The following is a 12,499-nucleotide window of genomic DNA, read 5'->3' on the forward strand; positions in this document are numbered from 1 at the left end:
ACACATTCATTGCTTTTGGACTATAACTTCGATGCCTTTGGAGCCCCGTTTTAGCAAGTTTATGGTCTTGCATGGTCTGACCTCGTTGCCCGCCCTGACCCCCTTTGCCCCCTTAACTTGTTCACGACTGCTGGGCCTATGAAGTTCTTAGAGAATAGTCACCCTGTAGTGAGTAAGCAGAGCCTATATTTTGACTGCTGTGCTCTGATGAATTGATAGCTCTTTGCCTAGATTTGACCCTCCATGTTTCTCTATAGAAAGCTTATGAGCACTCAGTCATACCTGCTTTTTTGCGTATCTTCTGTGGCTGCTTTTGCACTGCATTGGTGGAGTTGAGTGGTCATGGCAGAGACCACATGTGTCACACCAAGCATTAAATAGTTACTGTCTGGCTCTTTGCAGAGAAAGGTTGCTGAAACCTCCTGCCCTAAGCCGAAGTGATATATGAAGGGATTGGTCTGCTCATTGGGATAGCTGTTAGAATAATAAAATGATGCCTTTTCGGGTGAAATGAAGAGCATTCTTTTTTTCTCTCCAGCTAACGTCCTCTATGGGCCACTCCACACCAAACAGGCAGTAAGCATGTTTCTTGGAGCAGTGGAAGAAGCAAAGAAAGAAGGTGGCACCGTTGTCTATGGTGGCAAGGTAATGACCACTTGAGATCAGAACTTCTTTTCCTTTTGCACACAAGTAGGCTCTGGGTAAACTGATGAAGTATCCCTGACTGCCAGCTTTCTTTTCTGCATTCCTTTTGTAACAGGGAAGTAAGTACATATTTGAAAGAATGACAATGTAACACACATGGAACATTTCTGAAAAGACATAACTCAGAGCCAAGGTTATCTTTGCATTGAGTGCCTGGCAATTTGTATGGAAGGAAGATGAAGACCTCTTTTTCATGGTACAGGGGAAGACTGTATTCAGTGCAGTTTAAATCCATATTTAGTAGTGATTTTTAAGTCATTTAAGGTGGAGAATCAAAAAAACACACTGCAAGCATTTTAATTTGACACATATTACTGTTGTCAATGGAAAATTAATTAGTTGGTTTAAGAAAGAAATGGAAAATTTTATTTGAGCCAAGTTGAGGATTATAACCCAGGAACAGCATTTTGGAAAGCTCTGAGAACCGTTCTGCCTGTTAGAAAGTCAAGGCAGTTATAAAAGTATTTTAAACAGAGGGCTGTATATTAAATGACAGTTTACACAGTCTAGAGAAATGTCATCGTGGCTCCTTACAAGATAATGAAGGAGTGTTGTATTTTAGGAATTGTATCATTGGTGCTAGGAGAATGTTTGCTCTTTATGGTTGAGCAGATATTTCTGCTTATGGGGAGGTTTGGTGGACACATAATACAGATACACAATGCACAGTAGAGGGGAGAGAGGAGGCCATAGGGCAAAGAAAGCTTTTGATGGTTAAATTTTTCTTGTCTTGATGTAAAATATGAATTTCATTTCACATTCTATTTGTTTGATTCTTGAGATGTAGATCCAAGGCATTTTTTTCATGTACGATAGAAATTTGTCTTCATTCTTGAATAAGCCCTAAGTATCATTTATTATCTACAATGTATTTTCAGTTCTTTAAAAATTACAGTGAACTGAGTCTCTTGCAAAGCTTTCTGAGGGCAGAATCCTTCTCTTAACACTGACACACCTACATTTCACCTGATAGAGATGTATATGCATGTTTGTATTTTTGTTACTTATTTACCTTGAGCTTTTTTAAGCATATAACTTAATCTTTTTAGAAGTAACTTTCCCCCCCCTTGGGTAATATTTACTTAAGGTACACAATGCAGTATAGGATTACAGTAACAAATATAGCTGCTGCATATGGAACTGGGAGTAAATACAGATGACGCTTGGTAAACATACAGCTCAGAAGGTGTGAGCAGAATGGTACAGGCACGCTGGAGAACCGACCACTGGCCAAGCAGCTTGCTGCCAGCATCAGAATATTTTATAGAAGTTACGTGGAGATGAACTAGCAGTTTGGTTACGTGGAGCTCAGTTGGGTGGGTGTCTACAGCATGTCCTTTTGGAGCCTTAGGTTTCTGAGTTACTGTGTGTTAGTTTGCTAGCGCTGCCATGACAAAGCATCACAGACTGGGTGGCTTAAGCAACGCGTTTATTGTCTCACAGTTCTGGAGGCTGAGTCCAAATTTGAGGTGCTGGCAAGTTTGGTTCTTCCTGATGAGGCCTCTGGCTTGCAGGTGGCCACTTCCCTCAGTGTCTTCACGTGGTCTGTCTGGAGAGAGGAGGTCTTGGTGTCTTGTGGAATTAGTTCTGTCTGATAAGGGCCTCACCCACATGGCCTCTTTTAACTTTGACTCCTTGAAGGTCCTGTCTTCAAACTTAGTCACAGTGGAGAAGGTGAGGTTTAAGGCTTCAATGTAAGAATTGGGAAGGTGGTGGTGGGTGGGGTATGTTGTAACAGGATGGATATAGATTACCTCTTTAAAAATTATGTGGAGTTTAAAATAGCCACCTGTAGCCACATTTTTTCACTGTAACTTGGTCATGATGCATAGCCCAGCTCTCTGTCCTTGACCCTTTTTTCTTTTCTTTTTCTGACCAACTAAAGTTAGAACCAATAGGTGGCAGAGAAATTTTCATTCATGATGGGAAGTTATTTTGGAGAAATAATTCACTTATAAATGATACTTTTTTTTTTTTCCCCAAAAGTATAGGCATGGGACTTCCCTGGAGGTCCAGTGGTTAAGACTTCACATTCCAGTGCAGGGGTGTGGGTTCAATCCCTGGTTGGGGAGCTGAGATCCCACATGCCCCGTCAAAAAACCGAAACATAGAACAGAAGCACTAATGTGACAAATTCAATAAAGACTTTAAAAATGGTCCATATCAAAAAACAAAAACCGTTAAAGTACAGGCAAAGATGGTATCCTCTGAACCAAAGAATCAAAAACAAATGTTCTTGATTTTATTTCTTTTCTCTGCTGTAGGTTATGGATCGCCCTGGAAATTACGTAGAACCAACAATTGTGACAGGTCTTGACCATGACGCATCCATCGTACACACAGAGACTTTTGCCCCGATTCTTTATGTCTTTAAATTCAAGGTAAAATGTGGATTCCTTCTCTCTTTTTTCTAGTTTAATGTTGAAACAAATGAGAAGACCAGAAGAAAATAAAGGCATATTAAATTTCACTCAGTTAGTCTTTTGGGGAGGTTTTATAAAATGACTCTGATTAGTAGAGATTTGAAAGTTAAGGACAAAATAGAATGATCTGAACACTTTAAGCAATAAAGCATGTTAAGCTAGATGCCAGGAGAATTGAGACAAGCCAAGGGCCAATGTTGAAATTGGTGGAGAATGTGGCCCACATTGTCTGTATCACCTGATTCTGAGCCGTGTACGCTATGTAATCATCTTGTGCACAAAAGGGACATTTGTTTTTGATTCTTCGATTCAGAGGATACTGTCTTTGCCTATACTTTAAGGGTTTTTATTTTTTATATGGACCATTTTTAAAGTTTAGTCTGAGTGCTCAATATCAGTGGACAAAATGAGAAGGTAGAAATGTACAGTTACAACCTGTGTCAGAGGACAGGCTACAGAGGTTTCAGCAGATGTAGGTGTCTAGAGGGTCTCCTTCCTCACGTGCAACAGGCCCTACTCTGCCAGCAGAAGCTTAGAGATTGAATCGAGGCTTGGCTACTGCGATTAACAGTTAAACGGTAATGAGACATACCTTGTTGCAATGATGTGATTGCATGAATTAAAATCTTGCTTTAAATTGTCTATTTTTGCTCCGCATAATGTGACTATAAATTGTAATGTCATGTTTTGTCATGTGTCTACATGTTTGAGTTCCTGAGCATATCATTTCACCCCTCTTGCCTAATCTGTAAATTTGGGATAACATTGAGCCTGCATCATTGGCTGAGAATTAAATATATAAATGTATGTTCAATGTCATTGTGTTTGTGTTGCATGTACTAAGGGCTTAGTAAATAATAGATCTTGTATGTAGTGGCATGAATGGAAGAATGTACTGTGTGTGTGTGTGTGTGTGTTAATATTTATTTATTTATTTGGCTTTGCTGGGTCTTTGTATGGAAACTCTTAGTTGCAGCATATGGGATCTAGTTCCCTGATGAGGGATGGAACCCAGATCCCCAGCGTTGGGAGCTCTGAGTCTTAGCCACTGGACAGCCAAGCACGTCCCATTATATGTTTTTCTCAAAGTTCATTTGAGGAGAAGATCCCACAAAGCACTATATTAGGAAGATGTTGACTCTTTAGTTCCCCTACGATTATATGGTAAATTTTATGGAATGAGTTTACCATTAGTGATTGGACCTGACACTGTATCATCTAACAGCTTCCAATGTCTGTCCTTTTAGAATGAAGATGAGGTCTTTGCGTGGAATAACGAAGTCAAACAGGGACTTTCAAGTAGCATCTTTACCAAGGATATGGGCAGAATCTTTCGCTGGCTTGGGTATAACTTTGTCTATTTTGAAAATGTATATAAGTCTGATTTGTGTGGTGAATCGACTTTACAAAAAAGAAAATGAAGCCATCATAGGTGAAAATCTGTTTTTTAGCATTGAGAATCTTAGAAGTTTTGTTTGGCTTATTTATTTATTCATTTTTGTATATATATATGTATATATATATATTTTTTAAACTTCCCTATATTTTGCTTTCACTGTGCCTTCCTTTTTATATACGCAGACCAAAAGGATCAGATTGTGGCATTGTAAACGTCAACATTCCGACGAGTGGGGCTGAGATTGGAGGTGCATTTGGTATGTAGAGAATGCTTTTTCCTTTACCATGTTGGACAACTCGTGTGAAACATTGTCTGCCAGGAAAGCATAGAGACTTGGTATCCAAAGCGTTTATTAGGAGTTGGTCACACAGGCATGCAAGGCCTAATGTGCCCCCAAATTTCAGACTCTCAGAAGGAAAACAGGTATTAAACATAAACTACATTGTTGGCCCAGTGAGACCGTATGGGGAACTGGTTAGCCTGTAAATTTCCAGATGCTAGCGGCGTTGTAAACAGATCTGCTGTGTATTTTCTGCACAGATTGCAACTTTTCTCAGACTTTGAAGTTATAAATTACTTGTCTTCTGGTTTCCATTACTGTAGGTGATAACCCCAATCCACTTTGATTTCTGATCTTCCCCCTCATTTCAAAAGTTTGGGGTCTGTTATTTATGTCTGATGTTCTGAAATGCTTCAGTAATATGCCTCAGTGGAGATCTTGGTAAAATTCTTGTTGCACAGTCAGTGGGCTAGTAATTGGCCTTAACATTGGAACTCACAGATTTTAGTTGTGGAAAGTTTTTGATAGTTTTGTTTTGGTGGTGTTTGAGGTTTTTTTCCTTTGATTTTTTTCTGTTTTAATTTTTAGAACTCCTGTTATTTGAATGTTATCTCTTGAAGAATTATCTAATTTTTTTTTCCCCTTTATCTATCTCATTAGTCTTTTTGAGAGATTTCTTCAAACTTTTCTTCTAATCCTTCTCTCAAGTTTTTTCTCTTACAAAAAAACAATATTAAGTGTACTTTGATAGCATACTTTTAAATGTAACCTTTTCTTGTTTTGTGAAATCATTATCTTTTTATAATCTCTTTTAAAATATTAAGATAACATTTGAACATTTTATTATAAGATCAGTTTATGTACATTTTAGAAAATTATATACAGATAAGCATCAATGGGAAAATAAATTATATTTCCCTTGTCTAGAGGTTTCTACTCTTAACATCTTGGTCTAATGGTAAGGTTTTTTTAAGGTTTCCTTCTGATGCTTGATATTTCTATTTTTTGTTAATTCCTTTAACTTTATTTTCCAAAGTAGTTCTCTTTTTTGTGTTTATTTTGGTCTCTGTCTTTTATTTATTTGTTTGCAAAGGAGCTACTCTGGCCACAGGTGAAGTAACTGGTCAGGTAGCTCTGGTCCCCTGGTGTCTTCATTTCCATGATACTGAGTAGGAGCCCACACAGGCGCTGCCATATGTATACACACACACACACATATACATACGCTATGCAGAGAGTCACGAGCTATTTGTGCACTTCTCTAGGAGGGGAGAAACACACTGGCGGGGGCAGGGAGTCGGGCAGTGACGCCTGGAAGCAGTACATGAGAAGATCTACTTGGTAAGAGAAGGCTTTGGGGAAGCGGCTTGGCCTTATAAGCCTCTGGAACATTCCTCTACACATTTCTGCTTTCTGCTGTGTGTTTGTGTAATTTCTCTTCATTTTGTGTTTCTAACGTTCCACAGCTCTCTCCTCCCAGATCATCCACTTGGTACTATTATTTTCCTAACTGTCTTGGGCAAGTGCCCAGCGCCTGACTGTGGAACCAGTGGTTTCTGTCTAGGGACAGCACCGTAGCAAGATACTTGGTGTCAGCCAGCAGGATAAAGTGGAAGAGGCTGTCCTTTGAGTTTTTTCGTTGGGTGCAGTCAACCCACCCCTGCAGTCTATCAGGGTAGAAGGAATGGAGCTGGGCAGGCTGCCTGCAGGCCTGGCTAGTGAGTGGGGGGCGGATTCTGCTCTCTGGGAGTAGCGAACATGAGCCTTGAAAGTAGAAGCAGGTTCACCCAGGACAAGGGTAGCTGGTGAGGGAACGTGTTGCTGGGAGATTTCGATTAAGACTTTTTACTTGTTTTCTATTTTCCCTCCCCTTTAAATAGAAATCGCTTTATCCAAGTGCAGTAAGATGGTATGTAAGGCCCGTGTGGTGTTAGGTGTCAGAGGAGCACGGGTGAGGACCCAGGACACTGTCTTGGTCTCATTTGCTGTTTCTTAACTGGCTCTAGAACCTGCCCAGGTGAGGAACCAGGACACTGTCTTGGTCTCATTTGCTGTTTCTTAACTGGCTCTAGAACCTCAGGAGGAGCAGGTTGGGGGTTCTCCAGCAACTTCATGTAGGTCAGGAATTTTTTTTTTCCACTCCAGCCTTTCTGAGGTATATTATTGACAAAATCGCAATATATTTAAAAAGTATAACATGATGATTCACATATGCCTACATTGTGAAAAGATTCCCACAGTCAAGTTAGCACAGCCTTAACCTCATCACGGCATTGTGTGTGTGCGCACGTGCATGCGTACTTAAGATCTATTCTTAGCAAATTTTTGAAAGTATGTCAGGAGTTTCTGAGGCGCTTTGGCTATGGCTTGTTTAGACATACGATGGCTTGTTTAGACACACGCACCCTCTTTGCCTGATTCCCTTTTGTTGAAGACAGTTGTTCCTTATATTTGTCTTGTGTACATGGGATCTAGGGGACCAAGCATGTATTAATAGCTGCGGCCTTTTTGGAACCCATTTAATGGGGACACTGTGTCAGGAGTAAAGCCAGATGGCTAAAAGGGAACCTTTTATTTTCTAAATTATTGTAGTTCCTTATTCTATTTCTATCAAATGTGAATCCCTGTGTTTTTCCTACTAATTCACTGCATGTTATTGAGAGACATAAAGATGATGAAGTTGTAGTCTCCATATTCTTTACACCCTGAAAACCACGACTAACACATATGCTGTGTGTCTTTTCAGACTTTTGTGTTTCTCCTTTTTTTTTCTTTTATAAAACTGGATCTATACTAACTTTTTTGTATACTAATTTTTTTCACCAACTTATAACTTGAACATTTGCCCTTGTTAATATATGCAGATCAACTACATTTTTTTCATGGCATAAAATTTCCTCTATTACATGTGTACTATCCTTCATTTAATTTTGTTCATTTTTTACCCCCTTAGTACCATCAACTACAGTAAGGACCTTCCTCTGGCCCAAGGAATCAAGTTTCAGTAAAAAAAAAAAAGTGCTTTAAATTGACATTGCAAGCTTTTTACGCATTGCTGTAACTCTTTCTTCTGAAGAAGACAAAGAAAATGAGTGTTTGCCTTGAATAAATGCATCATTTTGAATATGACGGTGGTTAATCCCTTATGCTTCTGAGGCCTAAATCAAGAGACTCATTTTTTAAAAAAAAAAAAACTTTTCATGACATCATCTCAAGTAATAAAAAGTAATTTTTATATTACTAGTAGTTACTGATTTTTTACATTTAGGATTATTTTTATAATTTAGAAAAAAAAATAGTACATGTCATGGTGGGAATTTGGAAAAAATCTGAACATAATAGAGAAGAAAATAGAAGTCTGGTCAGTGGATGCAGGAACATCTCCTAAGCAAATAAATCAGTGGCGGACTTGATCACATCACCCTCACACCCTGAAAAGGGTGTGATTGAAGAGTGTTCCTTGTTTATGGAGAACCATAGCACAGTCATGCTTGTGGATCGACTTGCTGTTTAAGATGACTGAGGGCATTCATCACCATCACAGCTTCTCTCGCTCAGGATCACCTGTGTCACCGCAGAAGCAATTTGCAAGACAGATGGGGATTTTGCCCCTGCCCCACCTAGAACCTGCACCTGTGGATGACTGGACTTCTATGCAAAGCACCTCTGGATTTCTTAGGCAACCTCAGACCATCCTTTTTAGCTGTTAGGCTTCTGTAATTGCCTTTAGGTTTGTTCTTAGAGAATACCAAGTGTGTAGCAGCATGTGTTTGCAGTGACCTCGGCATAGTTCACTTTCTCTTTGCTGAGCATCTGCCTCCTTCTCTTGAGAATCTGCCCAGGAGCCCCTGGAGTGGTTCAGCCAAGGGCCCTTCCAAGCGCATACTGGCTCCTGCAGTTCCATCTTCCTGGCAGCCTTCGCCCCCCTAATGGGGAGCAGCTACTCATCACCTTGACTCTTGCCAGACTGGACTGGGCAGAAGCCTTGGAAGAAGGTGATGTTTGTACAGGACCTGATGTGTCAGGGTGTACTGGAGAGATTTAGACAATGGGCAAAGAGTTTGGGGTTGAGTTATGACAGAGAAGCAAGCAAATGAAAAGACCAACCAATTATAAACTTGTCAGGGAAGGAACGGTATTCATAGCATGTTCCATGGCCCAGCTGTGACTAGTGTTCATCTAGGTAAAGCTGTGGTCAACCTTGAATATTAAGCCAAACATGGTGATAAACCTTTTGAGAGCATGTTGGCAGAAGTTCAGGGTTTGAGAGTAGGTTAGAAAGGCAGGTAGTTTATGTTCTGTGGTGGAGAATCAATAATGTCTAAAGTTACAACAGGAAATACCAAGGTAGGCTTATAAAGATAGGAAATTCTGAAAAAAATCTTTGCTTCAGGAGAAGGTAAATTGGTGGGGGGAGGGACATGGAGAAGGAGGCATTGCTGTTTCCCATAACAGGTCTTGTAGAGCTGTTTGTCTCTTTAAATCAAGAGGATGTATAACTTTGATTAAAGATGAAAGCCAATGAAAAAGAAAATGTTGGAGAATCAGGTGCTTGAAATCCTCCATTTCTTGATCCCGTTTCCACCACCCCCGCTCCCTAGCACACATACCCGCACACTTGTCTGTTTCTCATTATTGAACTAGGGACTCCTTTTAAAACATCTCATGAAATGATTGTGCTGAAAGCCAAGTTTTCCTCCATGTTTTCAAGTTCAGAATAGACTAAATCACCTTGTATTGATATATACATTTTAATACAAGCCGATGCTTGAGAAAATTACTGTTTGGGCATTTATTTTTTAAAAAAAACCTTGCCGTGGTTTTTCTTTGTAAGTTACAGTACTAGGTCTTGTAGCCTTGACTATAGAATATAGTCTGAAGAAAATAAAGCACTATTTTAAAACATTTTTAGGAACCATGTAGTAACTGGCTGTTTACATTTTGTGTAATTATATGAGTTTAGTGGTGACTGAAATTTTTTTTTATGCCCAGTTTTTTTCCAAGCATTTTATTTTTTAACAAGTATTCTGAAACACAAACTGTTGGTGTTTTAATTTTTAAATTTTTACATTTATAATTTCTCTCCAGGTATTTAAGGAGGTTCTCCATCTTCCTGTGTATCTCCTGAAGCCATGCCGTGCTAACCAATTTGAAATAATAATCTCCAATACACTGGTGAGAGGAGTACCAGTAGCTCTAATCTTAGGTTATAAAAGTCAAGTTAAACTGATTGCAAAAGTTTTCTTTGAAACTAATTCCGTTTTCTACATCTTTCTAGCAACAAGGACATTTTTTGCTGTGAAATTTATTAAAAAATTTTGCCTTTAAATGGCCTTCTTTGTTTTATTACTGGTTTAATAAAATTTACTCATAATTTTAGTCATAGAAGTTAAAATGTACATCTGTGTATGCATTATTTCTGTCCCTGTTTAAGGTGCTGGGAGTCCTAGGCCTGTGCTGCTGATTACTGGTTACTTACTTGTTACACTGAATCCCTTTGTGACTGTCTGACCCTCCCTGAGTGCTGTGGCCATATTGCCAGAGTTCCTGCCTCCACAGTGGACCTGAGCAGCTGTGATTAGCATTTCCACTCTACAGGACAGTAACGATTATAAAGATTTTTAAAAAATATTACAGAAGTAACATAGTGCCTGTCAATGGTTAGAGCTCAGTAAATGTTTATTAGGGTGTGTTCTGTACTTTGCACTTAAATTATTTTTTTAATTAAAAAAAATTTTTTTTAATGTGTTTTCCTGAAAGAAATTTAGAAGCATTGGTTTTTGAAAAGTGACATTCTTTGAAATGTTAATTGGGATCGCAAATTTATAAGTAGGAAAGAACCAATTTATAGTACTCATTTAAAAAATCTAGGTATACGGTATCTGTTCAAATATTTATCATTCTTGGCAAAATTTATTCCTATATAATTTACGATTTTAGTTGTAAGTTGGATTTTTTCCTCTTTCCTTACGTGTAAATTGTTGCAGAGGCAGTTTTCTTCCCTGGGTAGATTAGGTGTGAAAATAGGAGGACAGATTCAGTAACTCCTCAGCGTTTGCGGTGTCTTGGTCTTTTCACTGGCAATTCTAGGGTTTTCCATTAGAGAATTCTCGCCGGGAAATCAGGTATTATCAAATTGCCTTCACGGTGTTGTCCTGCAGGTGGCGCTGTTGATCAGAGCAAGCGCCTCAGTTTGGCAGGGGACTGATTCTTTCGGACTCAGGTATCCAAGAGGTCACCATGGAAAAGGTTTTGCGTTAAACTCAATGCCGGGCTTTTCTGAACTGCTTTTCATTCCAGCACCATTGGTTACCCGCCTTCCCTTCCTCCATCTGATAACTACACAGATCACCTTTGCTGCAGTTGATTATTGTGCTTAGGTAAAACATAAGGCCCTAAGTGTCAGAGGAAAAACAATGGCTATAATCACAGAATAGTGTCTTTTACATTAAAAAAGGATTCTTTTTCTTCCTCCTCCTGCTCCCGGTAGTGAGCATATGTGTGAGTTTACTCCATTTTTAACAACTCCAGGGGACATTGTGTTTTACTTAAACTGTGATCCAGGCACTTTTCAAAACACTTAAGTATAAACCCATTTAATTCTCTACAAATCTACAAATTAAGTATTACTACTCTCATTTTACTGACGAGGAAACAGGTACAGAGAGGGGGTAAGCAACTTTCCCCAAGTCTCACTGCTGATAAATGATGGGACTGAAATTTGCACCCAAGCATTTTGGCCCCAAGAGTTATTGTCTGGTGACAGGAGTTGCAGCCCCTGAAACTGGAGCTCTAGCAATGCGTCCTTCCCGGCCTGTTTCTCAGTCTCTAATCTTTTTTCTTTTGTAATGTTCTTTAATTTTTATATAATCATGAACTTAAAAGTGGAAGTAACTTTCCCCCCTCTAAACTGTGAGAGTGTGTTGTTGACCTGATACCACATCAACTCCAAGCACTTCAGCGTGTATTTCCCACAAACTACATTTTACTATGTAACCATATACAACTGATACGTTGCTAATACTCTGATTCCATTCATCTTTTCATTTGAGCCAGTCGAGTCTTCTAGCAAAGGGAGTCATGTCATGTATACTTAGTTTCCTTTCATCTCTTGACGTTTATGGCCTTGATACTTTGGAAACTGCAGACTTTGTAGGTAGACTTTGTACTTTGCAGGGTGACCTTCACCTTTCCCTCATGATTAGGTTCGGGTTGTGCACCTGTAGCAATTAAATTGCAGAGATGATGTCATGTTCCCCTGACTGCGTCCCATGAGGTGGTGCATGATTGCATTTTGTCTTATTACCGTTGATACCTTGACCAGAGTGGTGTCTACCAGTTTTTTTCATTGTGAACTATTTCTCATTTGTAAATTACGGTCTTTTGTGGGGAGGTATTTTGAAACTACCTGTGTGTTCAGTTCTCCCTCAAATTTCTTTTATCCACTTAGTTGTCTCATCTATTTTCCTATTTTATACAGTAAGTTATAGTCCATTTGTTTTACTACTTCTTTGGATGCTCACAGTGTACTTTGATGTCCCTGATTTGGCCAGCAGAGTTCCCGTCTAGCTGGCTCCTGTGCCTTTTGAATGTGTCCTTGTTCTTCGGTCACTTCCTAGCTTTTTGAAACAAGATGTCCCGGGTTGTTCTTGTACTTAACCTATCCCAGTTCTGGTATCAGTCCTTTCTCCC

At 39.3% G+C, this 12,499-nt stretch overlaps 1 protein-coding gene across 1 annotated transcript in view; it reads left to right on the forward strand.

The window, feature by feature from the left end:
• Nucleotides 1-8,047, forward strand: part of ALDH7A1 (aldehyde dehydrogenase 7 family member A1) — a 36,524-nt gene extending 28,477 nt beyond the window's left edge. The window contains exons 13-18 of the mRNA XM_070465087.1: nt 539-645; nt 2,970-3,086; nt 4,376-4,473; nt 4,710-4,783; nt 6,073-6,148; nt 7,761-8,047. Of these exons, the coding sequence (XP_070321188.1) occupies nt 539-645; nt 2,970-3,086; nt 4,376-4,473; nt 4,710-4,783; nt 6,073-6,148; nt 7,761-7,815 (527 nt within the window). The 3' untranslated portion in view covers nt 7,816-8,047. The remainder of the gene's footprint in view (nt 1-538; nt 646-2,969; nt 3,087-4,375; nt 4,474-4,709; nt 4,784-6,072; nt 6,149-7,760) is intronic.
• Nucleotides 8,048-12,499: the final 4,452 nt, after the last annotated feature.

Source organism: Odocoileus virginianus, chromosome 3 (assembly GCF_023699985.2).
Source record: "Odocoileus virginianus isolate 20LAN1187 ecotype Illinois chromosome 3, Ovbor_1.2, whole genome shotgun sequence".
Lineage (NCBI taxonomy): Eukaryota > Metazoa > Chordata > Mammalia > Artiodactyla > Cervidae > Odocoileus > Odocoileus virginianus.